The 24,198-nt window shown below is 37.3% G+C and overlaps 1 protein-coding gene across 2 annotated transcripts in view; it reads left to right on the top strand.

The window, feature by feature from the left end:
- Nucleotides 1-24,198, top strand: part of LOC104475586 (VPS10 domain-containing receptor SorCS1) — a 292,980-nt gene that overhangs the window by 125,274 nt on the left and 143,508 nt on the right. For both annotated transcript variants that reach the window (XM_086752150.1, XM_086752152.1), the window contains exon 3: nt 2,404-2,503. In XM_086752150.1, coding sequence (XP_086608276.1) covers nt 2,404-2,503 — 100 coding nt within the window. The remainder of the gene's footprint in view (nt 1-2,403; nt 2,504-24,198) is intronic.

Here is a 24,198-nt window from a genome sequence, read left to right as displayed (position 1 = left end):
CTGTTGTTGTATAACACTTTCCTCGCTGTTAAAATTAAGAGTAATTGTAAAGTGGTGTAAGAGAAACAACAGCTTGTATCTGGGCAGGTAGAAGGACTGGCTGTTGCTAGTTTAGAACGTGATAATAAATGTAAGATCTAATCGTAGCTCCTTTGATTGCTTGTGTGTTTGTTCATCTGCAAAAAAAAAAAGATATTTTTCTAAGCTTTCCAATCTTTTAGTTGCTTTTATAGATGTTGACAGAAGCACACGCTTCCATCTGTATATAATATTACCTGTAAATAAAGCTATGAATGCAAAATAATTGCCTAGAGATTTGAAGTAAGAAATGCTGGCAATTCTGACTAAGATTACCATTTGTAATAGGCCTTCGACATCTGTTTGCCTCTGTGGCAGGGGTACTGACTGCTTTTCTCTAACAATTTCAAAGCAACTTTTTATGTGTCATATTTTCTTCACTCCTATTCCCCTTGGAATGGTCCCATTTTGAAATCACTGTCACTGGTATAAAGAGCTGCATTTCTTCATTAATCTATTTTTCCTAGCTCAGCAGGTCAGATTTAGTCCTTACATTATTTATGTGTCTTTATCAGCTCAAACTTCATAAAGGGTTTTTAGGTAAACCTTAACAGAAATACTAATTACTCAGAAGTCTGGGTAGTGAGATGGACAGTGTAACCGAAGTGAACCAGCAATCCTTGGCAGGGCTGTGTTCAGCATCCTGCTTTGGCTCCCTTCACCTGAATGCTGGAACATCTCTGAAATATTCTGTAACAGAACTAATAATAACAGTATCCTTCTCCCCAGTCCACTGAGAAAATAGCTCAGTTAGTTTCTATGTGCTTGTGAGAGAGATGACCTTATAAACGGAAAGATCAATCAGTAGATGAGAATGTGACATTCATGTTCTAACCAGCAAAGGTCATATATGCGCACAGGGGTGCCTATGTTTTTTTTTTTTTTTTTTTGGGGGGGGTGGGAGGCAGAAGGGTGGGGAGGAGGACCATAGGTCAATTGTTATATGACCAGCATAGGTCAATTGTTATATGACCAGGACAGATATATGCAAATATTTTGATAAAGTTCCTGAACAGAAAGACTCAGCTTTAATGCAAATCCACATTTTAGTGCAATTCCTCTTAATGGGTAAAAGTTCAAGGTGCTACCTTCTTGTTTTATTCATGTACTGATTCCAAATTCTGAAGTCCTACATGCTGTAGTCTGAATGTAGGACCGGAACTTGATCGAGAAATTTAACACCCTCCACAGCCGGGGGGGGAAGGGGGGAGGCGGGAAACATAGACATTAAATGTCTTGAATAGCTTTGTGAATTTAACCATTGTTTCCCAGACAGAAGACAACCTGGAAATAATGGGTGCCTACCACTTACTTCAGAATAACTGGTTTTGGAGTGATTAGCAGAAGGGAAAATTTGTGTTACTGCTTGCAACTGGAGTTATGTATGGACCCATTTGTATATTTTAAAGACAAGATGCAGATTTATTATCTCAAGAATGTTGTACTTTTAAATGTCTGTTACCCAGATACATGTCCCTTTTCTGCAATTTGTGGATACCAACTGTACTGGTTTGGGCCAATTATCTAAATCTCCTAGATATTAGGACATAATTCAGGCAAGCATGAGCTGCAAAATGAGCGGAACGTCTGCTAATAATTGCTCTTGGTTCTAGTCACATGTTAAGAGTAGATGTTACAGGAGCTCTGCACAGTCTTGTTTGTTCATTTGTCCTGTCCTTCCCCAAGACATGTAGTCAGTGTCTCTCTGATACATTTCTCGTATCAGAAATATATTGTTTTCTCTACTGAATGGTGGCCCTTAAAGTGAGAATAAAGCACAGGTCCATACTTTCTGCTAGTCCACATGAAAAAATCCATATAAATTGTAGGTTAAATGCTCATGTAGTAGGGTTTTCAAAAGTACATAAATATTTTTTGCAGAAAACTGAACTCCAGTTTCACTGATCAATCAGCTGGAGCAGCTACTTTGGAATATGCTGAGAAAATTAAAAAATTAGTCTAAGCTTGGAGTATACAATGAATTGATAACATTAGTCTCTTGCTGTCTGCTATTTGACATTTTTGACAACCACTGTCATCTTCTATATGCAGAATTTAACATTTCGTATTGTATATGTTTACTTTAAAATGCTTTGAGAAGCTGCTGGTTTAATTTTTCCTAATCTAATTTAAATGCAAATTATAAGCACTCACATGATACTGTGTGTATATAATTAAGTATCATTATATACTACATGAATCATTCAAAAAGCTCTAGAGAGCCATTCCGCTATGTAAAGCATGACTTATATTGAAAAGCTACCAAGTGACTTGTGGTTTTGTGATTAAGTGTTTGTACTTATGAAATCATTCTTTGAATTGTAGGTCAACAGATTATGGGACAACATATGAGAAACTGAATGATAAAGTTGGCCTGAAGACTATTTTGAGCTACTTGTATGTTTGTCCAACAAACAAACGTAAGGTAGGTGACAATGTGGTTGGCTGATGACTTTATGATGCAGTTTCTGTGCTGGTGATCTCTCCCAATTTCCTCTATCTGTTAATATTTAAATAGTTGGAAACTCTCTCTTTCTATTTTCCTCCCATTGAAAAAAATGTGTAGCTTTAGCAAAATATAAGCCAGCTTGTACCACCTATATTACCTACTAGTGTACTTTAGGGAATATACAAAAGGTGGACATTAAATAGGTAGGCACTTAATTGTTTGCGTACAGTTCTGGATGCTGATGATTTTGTTGTCTGAAAGTGAGAGAGACTCATTAAAATGGCAGAAATGCATCTACAGTGGCCAGATTGTACATAACAGTGTTTGTTTTTTAAGTGCTCCCAATAGTGAACTGAACAGGATTTGACAAATTCCTACAGAGAAAATGCCTTTCAAAGCCCAGAAGGTTTTAATCATGCAAGCACCCTACTGACTAACAATTTAGTAAGAATTTATAACACTGACATGTTCATAAAAGGAATCTGATGCCGCCTTTGAGATATGTTTTTGACACAATTTTTGTAATTTGGAGGTATGCAATAGGAAGTGATGAAGCATAGTTCATAGTGATGAGGAAGACTTGTATTCTCACATATGCTAGCATATAGATATGCTTGTAAACAATATCATGTTTAAAGACTTTCCTTCACATGCTGTTTAAAAAAGGATTTAACTCTCGTATTTGGTGATAGGCGATTATTTCTACTGATGTTTTTATGTGGAAACTAAAAAGCAGTTTAAATCATCCTGAAATTACTAGCTATTTCATTTCAGATTTCCTCATATGTTGGTCTAGAAAAAAATGAATAAAAATAAAATCAAAGTGTGATTAAATAAATGGCAGTGATGAACCACTGTCGTTTTAATTTATTAGCTGTGAGGCTACAGTGCACACGCAGTGGGTGGAAGTCCCAATTCCAGCTCTTGCCTCTGGAATGTGAACCTGGCTAGAGCAGTTTTCTCTGCTTGCTTCCTATCTTAGTGGATTTTTAAAATTTTTTTTATTTTTTTTATTTTTTTAGTAATTCCAGGCAAAACTGAATTGCATCAGCAGAAAATGCTAGTTGAAGGCTCACCTCTGAAGGAGTCTGTGTATATTTGGGTAGCTGAGGTCACTGTGATGCTGTTTACGTAAATGATTCAGTATAATGAATTCTTTAAGACAGACTGTGAATGTAAGAGGGAGCTATCCTAACCAGAGAGGACAATGCTTAGCTTTGTTCTCTTGTAGTTTACGTGTAAATCTTTGTTCAAAAGAAACAGGCACTTCTATGCATAAATCATTTGATCTGTTAAGAAATTGACCCTAGGATGATACAAATCATGTCCTAACGTTACCTACTTTTCTCCAACTGACTGTAAGTGGAAGTCCATACCACCAGCTGAGGTGTAGACGTGTGGTAGGGTATACTTGATCCCACCCTGTACTCCCCCATCTGAGCCTGTGAATAATGTTTTGTTCATAACCAAGGAGTCTTGACTGGTGTTCAAGGACTTTCTTCCTTCCCCTGGTAAAACAGTGTTTGCAAACACTGCAAGATAAAACTGGAATGGACTTTTGGGATCATACCTTCCACTTCATTGCTACAGGCAGCTGCTTCATGATCCTATCAAGACAGATATCAAGTGCTCTCTTAATCGTATTCTGATTAATGAATTGTCGCTGTGGAATTCCACCTATTTTGATGTATTTAAGTTTTGCTGGAAGACCTTCAGAGAAAAAGAAGTTGACTGCCACTTACTTTGTACTGCTACCTGATTTATTCCTCATACCTACCTACATTGCTGTGATCATACAAGACTAGAAAAAAGGTGTAGAAGTAAAGAGAAAAATGATCTTAAAGAAGAAAAAATATTGGTTCAGATCTCTTGATAAAAATGAAGACTGGGATTAAATGGTCCCAAATTACTGGAGAGTTGTCATCTCATTGCAGCTGACACCTGAAGAAAGTAGGAAGATTTTCAGTAGAAGCTAAAGAATGAGATTATCAGACCACTCAGATGTCGATCAGGTTTGAAAGGTTGGTCTCCTGGCACAGAAACTGTAGTGTGGAATATATCTCTCTATATATATTAAAAAATTAAAAATCATGCTTGATATTTTTTTGGAGAGTAATAATACTGTTCTCTATAACTACGAAGGGTTTTAGCTGGGCAAAATCTGCGTGATCCCTTAGCTATTGTGTTGCAGAGAAACTTAAGAAACTAAGAGTTTTGCAAGCATGTGAAGACAACTTTAGCACAGACTAGCTCTGAAAATCCTTCACCACCTCTGGCTGTCCCTTCCCACTCCCTCCCTTACGCTGCCACCCCTGTTTGTAGAGCCATCTGGTGAGCTGGATCAAAGACTAATCTGCCTGAGAACTAATCCCTTTCCAGCTCAAAAACCAAATAGATGACAGCAAAAAGCTTTCAGGCGGCATGGTGGAACGGCCCGTTCTGGCAGTAGACTGCACTAAAGTTGGCCAATAATTAATATGGGACAGTGCCAGCGGAAAGCTGCAACACCTGGGATGAAAGGACCTATGTAAAAGTCTAAGATTGAATTTTCCAGAACTTATTTCAGCAGAAGCAGAATTGGGCTTGCAGGGAGAACTTTTGGAGGCCCTGCTTATGCTGTCTAGCTGTGTAGAACATCAGGCCATTTCTCCAATAACTTTAAGCATCTAGCTAGTCCCTCATGATTAAGAGGGCATGGGGAAGAAAGCGTAGAGCTATATTATATTTCCACACTAAAAATCCTTTCACAGTGGAAGCAAAAATAATAAAATTCAAGGTCTTTATCATATCTGCTAAGGAATGGAAATAAGAATAGAAAACAGAAGGAAACAAATTCATGAAATTTGCCATAAAGAACATTTTCAGCAATAACCTATGGATCCTGAGACCTGATTCCCTCCACCCACAAAATTCTGATAACACTGTGAGACACTGTGGTGACTCTGAAAGTTGCATCTTGTTTCACTAATATGGGCTGGCTGGGCAGCTGCAGACGTTTGGTGGTTTTTTGGTTGTGGTTTTTTTTTTTGTTTGTATTTTTTTTTAACTTAGGACTCAACTACTCTAAAACCCAAGAATTTTATAACACTTATAAAAGTGTTCATGCAGAGGGTTTATACACTGCTATGGTTAATACTGGGCAAATGCTAACAGCTTGTTTTCCCTAAATATTTGTTATGTGGTAAGTGGTATTTTTGACTGCAGCTGCAGCCTTCAGTGTTCTTTGTTCTGGCAGATATTCCTTAGCAGAGAGAAAAGATGGTATCAGTAGTTGAAAAGAAATGGTGCATTTTTTTCTCTTGAAGCTATTGGACAAGAGACCTTGCTACAATGGAAATTCATTAATGGGGCCACCATGTACTTAATTTACTGAAGCTATCTTATGAAAAAAAAAGAAGTCCTTTTAGCACATACTTGACTTTTAGAAATAGTCCCATTGAAACAGAAGGTAAATGTTGAACTTCGGTGACTCAAAACTGATTCTAATTAAAAACCAAGTGTATTCTGTACGTAGTCTTGTCTGTTCCTTACAAAGCAGAGCAGTTGTAACAATGAACTGTAGAATGCATGTAATTTGATTTATTCAAGTAATTAATAATTTGTTCATGAATTTCAGATGATTTTCAAATTCTGGAAAAGAACAGCAGCATGTGTTGAATAAATTGTTTGTTATCATTTATTTGTTCTTCTTCTAGAAAAAAAAAAGTATAAATACACAGGAATTGCAGAGCTTCCCACAGTCTATGAATGCCAATTTCTTTCTAAAAGCTTCCAGCTTCCAGTTCTTGTCTCTTTATTGAACAAAATTAAATCCTTTAACCAGACATTGCAAGCAATGTCATATTACACAAGGGTGCTTTAAAAATAAAAATGAGAACAAATTCTAACATTATTTACAATTTAAACAGATGACCTATTGCTGTTGCTTGGTATTTTTCTGAATTATAGTATGTTCTTAAGGGAATTACAGAAAATGGTGAGTAACATAGCGACGTATAAGCCCTGGCAACAAGAGAGGTGGAAAACCTGGTTTTCAGTATTCTTTCCTTTCACTGAATTACTGGACTACCTGATCATATAACTGATGACACAGATCAGAGGGGGAAAAAATTGTAATGCATTGATACTGAGCTGGTTTGAGTATTTGTCAACAAGTCTCCAGAAGAGAATCCCCGATGTACAGTAAATCCCTAGGCTTAGGTGTGTCAACATTGGTTTGTTAGGTGCATAGAGCCTTTTGTGAGGGGAAATGAAATTACTTAAATGCTTTTACATGAAGAAATAGTGTTTGGGAATAATACACTGGTTGGTTAAAAATTGAACTAAAATAGAAATCCAAGTGGATATCTTGAAAATCTGTTTTTGCAGAAGTTTGTCATTCACTTTCCTAGAAACTCACCTGCACTGCGTTTTATGGTCTTTCTTTTATAACAGCCTTTCAGATAGGTTGCTTTTAAGCATTGCAAGGAAAATCATAGACCTATACAAATAGAAAGGGAATGAGTCATAGTGGGGACTCTACAATCGGTTTAACTAGAGGTTTTCTTTGACTCAAAAAGTGCTGCTGGCTAATTTAGACACTGTATCCTTGTACACAGCACACTGTGTTCTTTGCAGAAAGCCAGTTTGTGCAGCTCATTGTTTTTTTTTTTTACTTTCAAAGCCCTTGTATCTGTGTATCTCCAGTTTAATTAATAAAATACAGGGTGATAGCATCTGCCAGCAACTTTTATGCTCTTAATAGAACCAATGTGTCAAATATTTCCTGTGGGTTTGAATTTTTGTGTTAGGTTTTGTTTTGTTTTCTCTCCCTCTTTCTTTCTGCAGGCTGCCTTGAATTTTCCCTTCATTCCTCCAACTGTTCAGATTTTAATTGCTGTGCGGTACAGTGTTCTCTTTTCTTTCTCTCAAGATGAATGGATTACATGTGCTTTCCTCTTCTTTTATATTTTATTGGTCACGATTAGCACCTTTATCATAGCGTGTTAAGCGCTGTCCTGTTGTGTGTGTAGCTCTAAGATAACGGATATTTTTGTAAATATAATTGCATGGTTTCAGTGCTGGCTAGATCCCTAAATACTTCAAATTCACTTCTGTTAATGAGTTTTAAATGAAAGGAATGGTGGCCTAGCCTTCTGTTCGTTCTAGCATTGGGTAGTGGTGGTGGAGAGAATAGTTGGCAAATATTTCTATCAGTCAAGACAAGAGAAGAGAAGATTTACCCATATTTAGCTGAAATGGGAATGACTGAGTGCTACTTTATATCCTGTGGTAATAGAGAAGTTCATTTGCTTCAGGGAGGTTCTGGGATTGGAATGTGAACTGCTCAGTTGTATAAAGGGTAAGACCCCGAACCACATGCTTTAAACTGGCCTTTGCACCTGCTCTCCTGAGAGTTGGGGAAAATGTTCATAGAGATGAACAATTCCACCTGACATTGTTGCTTCTTTAGAAGCTGCTACCCTCAGTTGCTGAAATAAGACTGGGAACACTTCTAAAAATCCTCTCTGACATATCTCACCGTGGAAGTTTTCAGAAGTCTGATGTGATGGCAGGTCTTGGTTATTTTTTAACTCAAGGAAGAAGTTATTCCCAATGGTGTTTTCCTTGTAGTCTTCACACTAAGATTTAGTGAGACCTATCAGTTTATATTGGTGAGGCTGGAGCTCAGCAGAGGTCTAAGCACACCTCACTGTAGACTAAGTCAGATCCTGTGTCTTTCAAGGGATGGTATTCTTAGCAAATTAGGCACATTGGGAGACCCAAGGCCTACAGTTGATCAGTCATGCCAATAGGCCAAAGTGCTATTGCAGTCCATTCTTGCAGAGATAAAATAAATTATTCTGTTGCTCTTCTCTTTTCATTTGGAAGGAAAGGTCCTTGTTAGCTGCAGGCTGTGAGTGCAGCCTTCAAAGAGACAGTCATAAGAGACCAAAACCGCATTGTCTCACAGATGTAAATGGTGGTGTTTTTTTATTGGGCTTTTGTTTGTTTGGTTGTTTTTTTTTAATTATGTAGTTTCCAGGAGATTTCAAGGAGAAGTTTAATGAAAGTATCTTCTTACTTTTTGAAAGGGAGGAACCACCTTGTACTGAAGTGTTTTGCAGATTGAAACCTAAATTTCATCAAATGAAATCTTCTGTTTGGATTAAACCTGTATAGTGTAGGAAGGTAAATGAGGAAGCTCTCAGATTTGTTTAAATATTTGCTGCACAATGACCATAGATAATAGTTCTTCATAGCCTCATATTTTAATTTAGGGAGAATATTTTGGAGAGAGGCAGTCAAGAGAATGTGGAGTGGGATTCATCCACTGATTTTGCTAATCTGATAGGCAGTTTGGGGTAGATAGTACTTTACCTGCCTTTTCTCCAATGGTCTTCCAGTGGGAGAACATATCACTTGTATCTTCTCTAAATACAGTGGTTTACATCTGTTTCATCCAGCAATTTTGGCTTGAGATTTCACCACCTCATCAGAAAAGTGTTGAAATCCCGAAGATACAAAGGTCAGAATTATTATCTGGGACTGCAGGGGTGGTTCAGTGGACTTCTGATAATGCCATATGCATATAAACAGTTTACTACCCAAAGGAAGAGGGATGTCTTTCCCCTCAAATTAAGAAATTCTTCATTTTCTGCAGTTCAGCAATAATGATGGAGTAAGTCTAATGCTATTACAGGCAACTATCAGTGGTGACTGTGAAGTCTTGTATCCTTATGATAATGCATATATTACAACTTTCACTTCTTGTAATATCTTTAGATTCAAGACTAATGGTTCTGCTTGTGCACCAGATAATCAAGTATTGATTTCCATTTCAGAAGACTGTCTCTTCTGCTCCCCACCCCATATGAAAACAAGGATAAAGCCAAACTTTTTTTTTTTAATTAGTTTAGAAAGGTAGATTGTTCCTCATATCTTTTGGATATGCTCTGACACAGCTGCAGTTCGGTAGAGATTCACTGGCGTCAACGAAGATCTGTAAAGTGGCAGTGACTGAAGAGCTGGTGCTGTAGTGTTAGTCTTTAATACTGAGTTCATGGGAGACCAATAATTAACAAGCATTTGGTCCATGTTAACAAAGTGAAGTCAGAGTCTGATCTTTCAAAGTGAATATTTTGACTTTTGAAGTGTCTGGCAGCATTCACTACCAAACTTTCTGATTCATAGCTGTAGTATATGACAGCTTTCACAATAGCCCTTACATGCAAAGCCCTTGCCATTATTCTACATCCATATCTCTTCTTGGATATGAAGTGAAATCAAAGCCCATTTATTTCGCTGCTGCTCTTGTAAGTCTATCAAAAGTAGTGGCAGTTTTGACATTTTCCCACTCAAAGTAGTACTACAGTATGCTGTTGTATCTCAGAGAAGTCTCCAAGGGCATGCTGAGTGTTGAAACTAATGATAGGGAAGTATGAGCCATGGAATTCAGCTTTAAAGCTAAGATTCACCCAGGCTGAGGAAGGTTTCAAAGGTGGTGTTTCCATTCTGACTCTGACCTCTGTTTTCTACAAACTGGACAGTTAAAATCTATGCAAGATAATCTGTTGTTGAATGTCCTTCAATTCTTTTATCCCTTTTTAATTCCTCAGTGATTTACCAAATAATCTGGAACAGATGATAACCCTTTTGGCAAGGGAGGATATGTGCCAGCAGCTTAGAGAGCAGAGGAATGATATGTTGTTAGTTGCAGCCCAAATACAGGCAGCTGGGATTGATGGTAGTGCAAGAATATGTCTGACTACAGAGCAGACCTGTCTTATTGTCAAACTTGTACCTCCATCAATTTCCATAAGTAAGACAGGCTGTTTAAACTAGGGAAAAAAACGGTTGCCATAATATTGATTTTTTTTTTTTTCCTCCCTTTGAAAAACTAGCCCCAGGCAGTTAAAAATCAGCTTCTTCAGTGCCCCATAAAGTTGGACTAAAAATATGTACAGCAAGGTTGTTTTCATTTACCTTCTGGATTTTCAGCCATTAAAGATACATACTTAAATATATATATATATATATTTTTAATATCACTTCTGTGTTGTGGTGGGAACGTATTTATTTGATCATGAAATGTGGAAATTGTCCTGTTACTATATCACTTAAAGGAAAAAATAGCATGGTACTGTAGCATAACCATATCATGGCTGATTTGTTGGGAATTGGAACTGATAAAATAAAAACCCCCAAAAGTATAAATACTGACACAAGAGCTCTGAACTCAACCCTCCCTTGTCAGGCCTGCAACAAAGTCCTATGTAGTTTCTGTTAATTAGCAGGTAGGACATGGTTACCAGCAGATTACAATTGCTAACTCTTTCTGTAGTCTAGATATATTATTATGAAGAAATGAATGACTAAATGACAGGATACTTGAGTGTTATACCTTCTGTCTAGCTGTACTTGGAGTACAAGGAGAAGAAAGTTAAGAAAGTAAACAAGAAAAATTATTGATTATGAAACTTCTGGTTGAGAAATGCTGGTAAATGCAGAGAGAGGGGAGTGATGGCAAAGATTAAGGGAGGTAATTAGAAAGCTGTCTACTGCTAAGAAAATGTGGAACTTGACTTGTATGCAGATAGCATGAGAATTAGAGACCAAGTGATGACTCATATATCATATTGAGAGTAACAGGTCATTGCAGAAGCAGCCAGTCTTCTTGGAGAAAATGGGAATAATTCAGTGTCTAGTATGGAAAAGATATTGCAAAAATATGTAAATGAGCTTTTTCCTTTTAGTGATACTAAGTGAAAGGTTTAGGTTTCTTGTTGCAGGGATAGAGATATTTCCCAGAACCAGAAGAGGAAAAAAATGTCTTGAGTCACAGATAATACAAAATAAAGAATTCAAGGGTCAAATCTTACTGAAAATAAGTGACTGTAATCTGTATTTTTGTCTCTTGAGTCTTTTGAGTCTCATCTCTCCACCTCTTTCTCACTAGTAGCCAAAAAAAAAAAAAAAAAAAAAAAGGACTTAAAACACATTTAGGAAGGTCATATAACTTGGGGAGCAAAGAAAATACAGTGCCTACTACAGCTTGGAGAATAATGGTATAGAGAGTAGGAATACACAGAATTATCCTTCTGTTTACAATGGCTTGGCTTTCAGATGAGTACAGGTCTCCCAAAAATTTGCACAAACACATTTTTCTTGTGAAGGAAGTACTGAACTGTAGTCAATGTTTCTTTAAAGGTAGGATTTTTTTTTAGGGATGATTGACAGCAAACGAGAGAAAGCTGTTGAGGAAGTGTACCAGTGATAACGGTAATAATTTGGCACAGTGCTAAGGATTGTGTAACGAGATTGACATTAACTGAATAGAACAAATTATGTTCATAAGAACTATTGGAGGAGTTCTTGCTATGTATTGTGATACAATTCTGATACAACAGACTGCTGTTTCTCAAACATTTTTTCATCAATGGGGAAGGGTAATCAGACCATGATGAATGTGCAGTGCACACTAGTAGCTTCACAGTGTTTTTGTGTATGTTTGCTGAGAAAGACGTGAGGATTTGAGAGAAATACTTGGTAGTAACTTTTGAGTGTGGCCAACTATTCCCATAAATTTGGGAGCCGGTACATTGTTTTTTTGCTTTTTCTTAAACTGACAGCGCAGTTAAACTGGAGGTGGTGGAATATTTTTCAAAGCATAAGAAACATTTAAATTAACACATTATTTGATAGGAAAGAATCAAATTTACCAAATGTTCTATTGCATATAGGACATTATAAATAATGGATTTTGCTATTTAAAGAAAAATTTCATATTGATTGAAAGCGCTTATTCTTATTCAAACAATTTATTTTTTTTTTCTTACTGGGGTCATCCAACGCTTTTCTGTCTTGAAGAGGTTAATGTTAAATTGACAAATTTGGTGGCTGAAAAGCTAAAATAATTTTGTTTGAAACATTTCCAGTTTTAAATTCTTCGGAGATTTACCAAGATAAATCCTACTGAAAACAATGGAACTTAATAATGATAGTTAAATTACATTACTTTACATTTTGGTTCTTTTGTAGACTAAAAGTCTGCCTCTAACAGTTTCTGTACAGTAAAACACTTAAATACAGATGTGTAGAGGAGAATTAGGTCTCTATATATCTCTGTGTAAACACAAAACCTCTTCACAGTCTCCAGTCCCATATACCTAATTCCTTCATCAGAGGAAATAAAGAGAATTAGAGAGGAATTCAGCAGACAACAAATGACAGTGGGGAAAAAAAGAGGAGAGAATGATACTACAAATTTAAGTAATTTGTGATAGCTGAGCAATTTAGATGTAGCAAGAACTTTCAGACATTAGTCCCTTGGGAAGACAATCTTCAGGAATATGCACAAAGAAACATGAGAATAAACTATGTTCTGGTCCTTGTACCCCAAATTCCCGATGTGCAGGCAGGTTTTGTCTCTCCTGCTGAATGATGAGATGCTGAAGTGCCTGTATCAATGTTTTTTGGTGTTTTTTTTCTTTTTTTTTTTTTTTTCTCCCCCACATAGACCAATGATACAGATAGGAAGCAATGGGATATATTCTCCATGAAACTGCACAGTTAAGAACAGAAACTGCCTCCTTTTTGATGACTAATCTTGCTCCAAAATTAGGAAGTGTATCTTCAGCAAACAAGATTAAAAAAAAAAAAAAAAAAAAGATCACCTGTCCTTTTTTTAGCACTGCTTTGCACAACAAATTATACAAAGTTTGAGTATTATTTTGGTGTGTTGTTTTTTTTCAGCCAGAATATGTTTTAGAGCATGGAAGGATTTAGCCTAGAGAACGTGATGTGGATGCTGGGCTCTCTTTGTTTGCTTGTAAGTTCAACACTTTCTATGAACTCTACTCTTGAGCATGTTGTCTGCTCTGGATGTAGCTTTCTGGTGAAGACAATCCACTAGAAAATAGTTCCTTAATAATAGGCATGGCAATGGTTTTGCAGCTATTTCTGGACATTATGCAGGACTGAGAACTTACTGTCATTATTGTGACTCATCCTTTTGCATCAAGCCCAAGCTGCTTCTGTCCAATTTATAAGTTAAGAACTTTGGAAGCAGGGATTTTTTTTCTTCATGTTTGAACTGCATCTGTTCCTTTGGGTTCTGGTGCACAACTTGTCTCCCATTTATTACTAATGGTAAATAATGGATGTGATAGCATAGCAAACCCGAAGGATAGCAGTCTGTGCTTAGTTTTTGGCACTTAGGGAAGAAAAGCAAACACATCCGTATGCCCTCCCTAATGTAATATTGTTCAACTCCCAGAAAGTAAAGAACAATTGCAGGTGAACCAAAGGCAACCGGAGAGGATCAAGTGGGGAAAAAAGTGTAACAGTGTCTCTGCCTACATCTTGAGACCCTCAGTCATTTATGGATTTTGGGTTAATAGGTACTTAAAAAGAAATAGTCAGTACTAGTTTATGAATGAGATCAAATATATGTTTTGCTAAGGTCAGAAAATAATCAGTTTCAAAGACAAGAACCGAACACAGAATTTTGATTGAAATCTGAGTCACAAAATAATCTTTTCTCCTAATCCATGCAACTCTGGAAGATCTGATCTCCTTCTATTACTGTTCTTTTCTGTCAGGGAATCCCAAACCTCATCCCATCCATGCGAGATTGTACCCTTCATTTGTATTGCTAGAAAAAAAAATAAATCTCTTCACCACCCCAAAAAAAAGCAGGAAGGAAAGGAGAAGATATCATTTGAAGCCTGCTTGGGAGAGGAGTACTACTACACCATTGCAGAGGGATAGAGGAATTTTAAGTCAGTCATCCAGTGTAGCAGTTCACAAATCATCTGCTGCCTCAGACCCCTTGTGTGTCTAACACCAGTGTGCACTGCAGTATTCCTTTTTTTTTTTATCTTGAAAACAAATAAATTTCTCCTACATCTTTTAAAATATGTCTGGCATTTGGAACCTTGGAGCTGAGACCTATCTTCCAAGTCACGTCCCTTGTTAAAGTGTTTCACCATTGTCTAAAACTCTTCCATATGTTCCAGGATGCCAAACCTTTCCTCTTGCTAACTTTTCAAGCGTGTTACTGACATTTACAAGCTCTCACAGGATCATTCGGTCAATTATGACCAAAGACTCCCATTGTTCCAAGGAGACTGACCTTTCCCCTTGGGCACCAATTAAAATCTATTACTTTTATTCCCATAGTGCTTGCTGTAATTGGAGCTCTGGCTCTTTGCCTGATAAACTTGTTGGGTTTTTGTCTCCTTTTCTTTATTACTGAAATTTCGCTAAAGATAGCCAGAGTGAAAATTCCAAAATGTATGTATATACTTTGGGGAAAACAACATAATTTAAATGAAGCTTTTAATTTAATCTCTCTTTCATTTGTCATCAGAAGTATAAGAAAAATCAAGTGAAAGAATAGATATGTTTCACATGATGGCATGGCTGCCTTGCTTCCTCTTTTTGTTTTCTTCCTTCATCTAATGTGCTTCAATTATTCTACAGCAGAGAATTGCCAGCAAATGAAGGACAGACATGCTGTGGGCCTTGCTAGCACTTAACTAACTCTGAAAGTTGAGGGAAGAAAAGTAGAAGGCTGTGTACCTGTGAAGTGTCTTGATCCTCAAGGGCTGTCCTTTCTTTTATTACCAAGCACTAGAAACAAAGACTGTAAATACTGCATTACTTGTAACAAAGCTGCATATTGTGGTTAAAATTCTTGCTGTAAAATTATACTTTTGTGCTTATTAAGTCTTTCCACCAACTTATGTTTGCTTTTTCAGTTGGAATTTGTGAGGGTAGAAATGACTGCTGATCAAGTATGAAAGGTTTTTCCTCTATTGAAGATGTCTATCTGGAGAGCTAGTCAGACATCTACCAGAATATGTGGGTGTTTTTTGTGAAAAATCAAGATTTTGAAAAATGTGTTCAGGTATCTGCTTTCTGTCATCTCTTCTTGTTGGGATCTTTGAAGTTGTATAAAAACTCTGTTCAACCTATTGCCAGACCCTCAACACTTCTTAAGGAAAAAAGTTCTATGTTATCTTGATATTTATCACAGAAGACAATTCAGTTTAAGAATAGTATAGTATACAAGCTTATGATATACGTGGCTGGGTATAAAACAGATATTGTTAAGTTGGCCAGAGGTTTCTAAATCATTACAAAGATGAAGAATTATGAAAAAATGTAGTATCTGTCAGTTCACACAAGTCTAATTCCAAGAGAATTTGACTTGCTTAGAAAATGCCCATATTGTGTATAAGCCGGTATAATACCTGCTAGTATCTCCTGGTCTGATAACTACAGAGAAAACGCTGGTTCCTTTTGCTTCCTCTTTTTGGTATAAGACAGTCTGTTTTGGTTGCTTTTTCCCTTGTTTTGCTCAAGTCTTTTAATATTCTAATAATTTAGTGGACCATACTTTGACATTTTTGTGCGGAACGATTTCTGTGCCTTCATGTCCAAGTCAAATAATCAAGACCTTCATTTACCAGCTGGCACCTAATAACTTTACACTTGATGACTTAGATAAGCCACAGGTGGTTCTAGGGATGTGTGTGTGAATTAATTTTTGCTTCACCTACAAAACTCTGTGTGGTACCTTACTAACTAGAGTTACAAACAATGCTTTTCCTGTGCCCATATTCTTCCTCTAGTGGAATTCAGTGGAATTTGTTCCTCATAGTGACTTTAAACTGTTCTTTTTTTGCCCTCACGAGATGAGATTTAAATGAACTGAGCCTGTGAACAGCTGCTGAGTACATTTACTGTTGAGAAGGAACAAGAGATAAACCTTTCTTCTCTGGTCCAAGGAGGGTCCCAGGTCCTAGGAAAGTTACTTTTGCACATGTACTTTTTATCTTAAGGTTTCCATCTCTCTGTTGATTCAGAAAACCACTTTTCTACCATCTTGCTTAGAGCACAGAAATAACATGACAGTCCTTTACGCCGTTCTGGACTTTTAATGCTTTTTCTTTTTGCTTGTTTGCTTTTGCTACTTCCAGAAGGTTGTTTTAGATGTGAATCAGGCTCATGATTGATTTTTATGTCTAATAAACCTGGAAAAATAAAACTTTCGGAACTGGGGGCTGAAATTAACTGCAGGAAGAGATTTGTCAAGCCTTGCTAGATACTATTTCATATATTATGGGGAAAATAAAAAATATCAAAAAGTAAAAAGAAAAAGGATTTTATAGAAGGGTTTGAAATTTCCCTAGGGATAAACTAAAGCTCCTACCTATTTTCTTTTTTTTTTTTTTTTTTCCTGGCTGTCGGAAAAGGTAAGTAAAACATTATGACTTAGGAGGCAACCCCCAGGGATGAATGCAAACTTTGTAATCTGAAGCCAGCAGGAAGCAACTAGGTTTGCATGATATAGAGGCAGTTTATCATCTATGCCATTATGTGTTTTAACATTACAAATACAAAGCAACACCAGTTAATTATGAAGTCTTTTTATATGGGGGATAAAAGCAACCTTGATTCATTATACCCAACATAAAGAGAAACTGAAGTATTAAGGTTTTCCTGAGAAAGCTAAGAGGTAGCACTCATGTCAGCGTTTTTGCTTGCTAAGTTTCCTTCACAGCTGAAGACTGCTATTGAAGATGATGGTGGAGAAAAGAAAAAAAGGCCCAAGAACCTCCTTCTAATGAACAGTAATTGAACAAAATATGTCATCGTCTTTATGGGGTCAAGTAACATCTGACCTGAGGTTATTGGTGTCTGAAGAATATTTGACTCTGGCCTGAAGCTTGTAATTACATTTTTCTTATAGAAACAGCATCTTCACCTTCTGTAAGCATTTCTAGCTGGGTTAGTCTTACTTTGGATTTTTGCTTAACTTCCACATAATTTTCTCTAATACCAAGCTACTACTCTGACAGCTAGGAAAAGCCAGTGTGTAACGATTCTCTGGAAACAACTGCCTTACTCTGAGAAATCTCCCATCCTGTCGTCACACTGCAAAATCTGACAGGAGGTGTCATTGACTGCTTTAGGAGGGAGGTAGCAGATACTAGAGATTTGGACCTGGGTTCATGCCCTATTGAGACAGATATTTCCATTAAAGCATTTTAAAATGTCTTAGGAGTGTATGTACCATTTTCCTGATTTTGCAGGCAGCCTGAAAAGTAACTCTGAAACATGTGAATTGCCTTAATATATCCCAATGAGCTATTAATTCCAGCTCTAGGAAATAAAAAAGTCCCTCTTCAGTTTTAACATTACTGTGAGGGCAGATATATGCTATCAATTCGCTGACATCACATATCGAAGCTAATGGGTAACCCTGATCCTTCTGCTGTCCGTCATACAGATCATTCATTGCAATAAACATTTTCCCTTTACAACAAAATGAAGTTGGAAGGGAGATCCTTACAGGCAGAATTTGGACAGGACATTAAAATCATCTGAGGTGGATTTAGCATACAGGTGAAGCCTGTGTAGCTATGGTCACTAGATACATTTGATAGGTGTGCTTTCCTTCCCACAGTATCTCTGCAGCTCACATCCTCTAAATAAACAGCAAAAGGTTTATAAAAGCATTTCTCTGTCTCCTAGTAGTTGATAATGATCAAGCAGCATATGTTAACTGGCTAGCAGCACGTACTGTGCTTGTCACAGCAGAGACCCACAAACCCGGGGGCAGCACAGTAAAAAGGTGTTTGTATTATTTCTTTTTAGCTGTGTCAACCTGCCTGTTTACTTGACCCTGTAATTAGGATTGTGCCATTAGCAGTTGAGATCGAGGCTGTGGTTACAGATGTAGTAAGCAAGGGCTAGGAATAAAATAAAAGAAAAAGAAACTGCTGCAAAGCACTAGCAGAGTTATGGGTAAAGAAGTCAGTAAAAAAATGTCTAATTTGGCTAGGTAATTTCTGGGAGTGTTCTAGATTCCAGCACTTGTCCACTGCTCAGTCTGTGTCTATGATATTAGAGCCCCCAAAATCATGTTACATGCACTTCTTATTGAAGAGTGGCTGCTGCCTCAGTCAGTGACTTTTAAGAATGAGCCTAAGCCTACTACTCTAAGGGTGAGATTTGCAAACATACTGAGTGTGTGCTAAAAGGAAACTCAGGGAGGCAAGACCACTTCTTTGTCTGGGCCTTGAGATTCCCTTGCTTTCAGTGCAGATAATCTAAGCTAATAGTGTGTGATTGATCATCACTAAATGGCTGGTGTGGATCAGAAAAGTTAACCACGAAGTGGTTCTTTGAGGATGCTGATAGTACTTGCAACTATGCAGGATCTGCAGGCAGTATGAGTTTGGCTGGGTTTTGTACCTTTTGAACAGTCCATGCAGTATGACAAGTTTGCATATTCAGTAATGTAAGCCTCATGGAGCTAAGTAGCTTCAGGAGGACTGAAGGTTTAAATTATTTATTTATCTAGCTCCCTGAAGACACTGTAGATATAGCTAAATCTGTATATAGCTATGACTTGCTCGAGCATCGCGATCACAGAACCAGCCATGGGTTGATGAGGAGGATCCCAACATGACTATGAGTATGTCTCTCTTGTAGCTGATTTCTACAAGTGATGGGCTGACACAGCCCAAGGTACCTTTCAGCTAATTCTGTTACCACCAAAAGGGGCATAGACTTCAATATAAGTTTACCACAGCATGTGAGGAACTTGGAGTGCTTTCCTTATGTTGCTAAAACGTCTGTCACTGCATTTCAACTGATGTCACTATTCAAGTTAACAGAATTATATTAATATCCATAGGAGTCTTACCTCTCCAAAGCAGTGGAGAGGTGACTTTAGGAAACATAAGAATTTTTAATAATCTGGAATAATTTCCTTACCTGCTGCATAACTTAGAAAAAGCTGTGTTGGAGCTTCGCATCTGGCAGTGCTAGCTCTTGACCTCTGGAAAACAGAAATGTATTTCACTGAGAAATTCTCAGAGTTTCTTAGAGTAAGGTGCTGCGTAAGTGCAAACAATTTTTATTAATAGTCAATTCATGTGCATAATAAAAAAATAGGTTCCCACTATAAAGAAGGTTATATTATTCAATATATCTAAATTACAGCCACAGTAAAGCTGCATGTATAGGTTCTGTTTGGAATTATATGAATTGATGCTACATTATACTATATACTTTGGTACATTATTGCTTTGTAAGAGATATACAGTCTGTGCCCCTTGAGACAGGAAAAACATGTCTTTCAGAAAAAAAAAGACATTTCCTAGGCTAGATGAACTAATATGTTATGAAAATATGAACAAGTGAAGCAGACTAATCAGAAGGATAATGAGAAAATAACATTATTTTTGCTAGGGTGGAGAATAGTTTAAGAAAAAAATCAAACCCCTGAACAGCATCTCTGTAGGTTATCTGCTTTCAAATTCTAAGCAGCAGAAGGGCTGTTCTCTCTTTAAAATGCAAAACCTCAGAAAAAAAAAAGTCTCATCATTTTGAAAAATCCATCTCAAAATGTAATAAAATAATACTCAGTAATCTGTCAAGCCATTCATACTGAAGGCTGCTGTGGTCCACCTTGAATTTAATCTAAAGTGAAATTAGCCCACATGTTTCTTCCTTCTGGGTTGAACTTTCATCCCATGTGAATTCTTTCCCAGGGGTTCTCCAGGGACAGGGTGGTCACAATCAGAGAGAGCATTAATGGTGATGAATGCATAATGGGAGAAGTTATTTTCAGAGGGTCAGACAGGCACCCAGCTCTCCACCTTCAGTGAAGACTCTTTATATGCAAGTCTCCTTTTTAATGTGTTTCAATCCAGATAAAGTGTTACATCTGGATGATTTGTGGAGAGCAGCAAAGATAAGTTTTTCCCATATTTGAACATGTCGAAGAGCCCCTTTCCTCCTTCAGTCTGTGAATATTTGTAATTATCTTAGTCACTGGTAGGTGGATGTGGGTTTTTTTTTGCCTATCTTTGGTGCTTTGGCAACCCAAATGAATACTAATTCCTCTGAACTAGATTGACGGTCTTATGCATGACTGCACAGGAGCATGTCTTGCTTCCTTCTCTGGAGTCTGATTGTTGGTCTGGGGCAAGGAAAATAAGTTGACCCGATGGTTAAACAGATCACCACCACCTTGCAGGGAGCTGAAAGGCTGAGAGGCTTTTAGTAGTCACCCAGTGAGAATATGGTGAGTAGTGGGGTAGGTTAGGTTCATCCTGGCTGAAGCTGCCTCCATTCCTGTTAGACTGCTGGAGGATCCCATACAGAGAAGGGATATCCAGACCCACTCCTTTCAGCCCAGTGAGGGGGGGGCGGGGCAGGTAGGAAGACTGCAGGCAGGCAATGCTTGAGGTTTTAACAGTACAGTGATCACAGAGCAAGCTCAGCCTCCATCTCTAACTTTGTTTTTCACTTCCTGATATCCACCTGTGAATACTTAGGTAGGGAAAGGTGGCACAAACAATCTTCATTGTCCATTTAGCTCTTTGCTTTAAGTTGGTAACAAGGGATTCGTTGATTACCAAATGACTGGTGCACACACAGCGGAGATTTAGACTTCTTTCCAAAGTATTTTGTGTGAACCATCAAACAATAAGTGGAGAATGACTGTTCTTGTCACTCTGGGTGTTGGAGGTGTTCTTAAGTGCTACCCGTTGTTATTTGCTCCAAAGGCCTTTTGTTCATATTCTTCAAAATCATCTTCTCTTTCAAGCCTTGCTTTCAGTTGTGCTTCTTGGAAAGTGCCCATCCCACCACCTTGGTCCCAAAACTCATGTTCAGTACCAGAGCTCTATGAAGGCATCATGAATCATAATGAGCCTCATTTAAATTGACCAAGTGAAGTGTTGAAGATATACTGTTATCTAGACCTGTATGAGATTCTCCTTTTCTGCATGTTTCCCCTCTTTTCTGCAGCCCCCTGCATCCCTTTAGCATAAGAGCAAATAGAGATTCAAACCTCATATTTTCCAGATGCAGATGATCACTGACCTCCAGACCTCACTTACACAGTTGTGTGTCTGTTCTATTTTCTTTCTCAGTGTTCTTGGGTATTTTCCTTTGAAAGCAAGGGAAGAATCTTGGCATCTTTCAGGCAGCAGAAAGAAGAAGAAGAAGAAAAAAAAAAGCCTAAGGTTTTTTATGCATTTGACTTCTTTTGCTCTTAATGGCTAATTGCTCCTCTCTTCAAAGACTTGCCAGGGGAAGAAAAGATACTAGTGAAGAACTGAGCTATAGCTCATCACTGCTACATCGTTTGACTGTCATTTTTGAAAATTTCCCCAAGTAGCAAGAGCATTTAAGAGGGGCTTGGAACTGAGCAGCCGGCACTGCTGGCACACAGCAAATTGTGCTGCTGTTAGGCAAGCAAGCTGGGGTGAGAGGGTGCTTTGTGGGGTGAGAACATGCATTTTGTGAGGGTAGATGTGTTCGATGGGCTGCATTGTGATTTTGATTCCATATTTGTTTCCATATGGACTGAGAAGAAGAATCTAAACCTACTAACAAGGAGTTTTTAGATTGAAAAGGGTTGTTTAATGTATCTGTAGCTTGGATTTCTGAAAGACTTTTCACTGTCAGTTCTTTTTTTTTGATCAGTCGTGTCCCCCACCCCAAACACACACAAATGCATGCAAGCAGATCTGAAAACACCTGGTAGCCCATCTCAGCTGGTATAAGCTAACAATGCAAATTGTTTTATGGACTAATTATCTAAATCTGTATGTTAAGATTACTTCATCTGCTCCTGAAATTAATTTGATCAGTATTTTTAGAGGGCTTTTTTTTTTTTTTTTTTTTTTTAAGAAGAGGGAAGGCATGGAAGATGAAAAAATACAGCTTTTTCAAGGGTGGCACAATCTTTTGGAAAGAGAACTTCAATGCAGAATAGAAATAGTAATTAAAAGTAGAGAAAAAGAAGGAATCTGAAGCATTGGTTAGGAAAGATAATCCTAAGGGAACAGAGAATATCAAATCCAGGTCTCTGAAGTGTGTGCATTATGCATTTTATACAGTGTAGATGTGTTCAATGGTAACCAGACAATTTGGGTTTTCTAAAGCTAGAAAAAAAATGAAGGATTTCAGAAATTTCCTTCTGATGAAGATAAGAGTTTCCTTTTTAAGCATGAACAATTCTAAGCAGCAATGAAATAAAAATAAACAAAAAAGTATTAAATTCCTTTCTCCATTGAACACGAAATAGATCCTCTTCTAGGGCAGAATGTATTTCGGCCTATTTAACAGTGTGTGGTGAAACTACAAAAATATTTGTGATGAAAGGAAAAGAAAATCATCTCTTTCTGAAGCTGCAGGGGAAAATTTAGGCAGCGAGATTGTAATTAGCCAAGCTAAAAATGCCTGAGAGAACAGAAATTGCCAGCATCACTCCTGCACAGTGTTTTGAGAACTTTAATGAATGCAAGTGGTCAGCACAGTAATTTTCAGTATAGTCTGAAGGTCTCCAGTAAAAAAAAAAAAAAAAAAACAAACCACCAACTGACCAAACCAAACCAATCCAATAGCTACAACAAAATTAGAGGTGCTTTTGAGGAGAGGACTTTAATTATTAATTTTAATATTTGTTATAAATATGTAATCTGCAGCTAGGATACCTGGGGAGGGTAAGTATATTTTCCAGTCATTCAAAGGCAAATTTGCTTATATTTCGGTGTTCAGTTAGTCAAAGCATTTATTGAGTTTTAAAAGCTGCATTTAGTAGGACTTTGGATATGCAAGAGAAACTGCTTTAATATGCCCACCAAGGTTGTTCCAGGTTCAGGAACATAAAGAACGGAGGCTTCATCCCTGCTACCCCACCACCTTGAGGTTACCTTGCTTCTTGTGGTATTAAGAATACGCCCATTTAAAAACTTTTTTTCTATGGCTCTGAAATGTCCCTATACTACATAAAGATGTCATGTAATAATATGTTAGAAGTAGCTGCAATAAAAAGCAGGATAGAAAAGTAGGAAAAGCAAAATGGATAAGAAAACCAGAAGTTCTTTATGCAAAAGGATCTGATTATTTGACTATAGCCTTCTTAAGCTGAGTAATAATCAGAATAATTGACATGTTTTACTCTGATTTTAATTGTGATTATAGCTGGACTAATATAAATTTCATTATAATTTTAAACAATTTCCTTTTACCCTGCTTAAATTATAGTTACTAATTTAGTACAGTATTAGGATCTTTGGTGAAAATAAAAAAAAGGTCCATTATAAATTAAAAAGAAGAGTGTTCGGAGAAGAGTACTAAGTGAATTGGAATGAAAACTTGGAAAAAAAAAAGAATCCAAGCCTGTCCTGGAAATGGTTTACAAGCTTTTAAATGCAAATATATCAAAGCTTTTCATAAACCATGGATCTAATTTTAATTGCTATTCTGCTGTTTGAAAACCAGCCACATAGACTCTCACTTGGTTAAAGTTCATTTTACAAATCTCAGATCTTGATCCAAAATCTAGTGAAGTCAATAAAAAAACTCACTTTGAATGCAAAATTGAATTATTCCTATTAGCATGCCATAAGAGCTTCCTCTTACCTTCCCACTATTGCAGCATGGAAAACCAGAACACAGCAAAATATTTGACAAGAAGGTGAGATTTTCTTTATGAGCCTGCAGACAAGCTGGGCTCACAGGCAATGTACTGGACTTCATCCAGTCCTCTAATTTGTCATTTCAGTATGTGTTAGAACAGCTAAACCTTTGAGGTGTGTCGGAGTGACACCCAATAAGTGTCACTTTTTTATATTTCATTCAGATTTGTACTC

This window comes from Chlamydotis macqueenii, chromosome 7, assembly GCF_036417535.1.
Source record: "Chlamydotis macqueenii isolate bChlMac1 chromosome 7, bChlMac1.mat, whole genome shotgun sequence".
Lineage (NCBI taxonomy): Eukaryota > Metazoa > Chordata > Aves > Otidiformes > Otididae > Chlamydotis > Chlamydotis macqueenii.
Note: the sequence above shows the minus strand (reverse complement) of the source record. Positions and strands in the feature narration are given on the sequence as shown.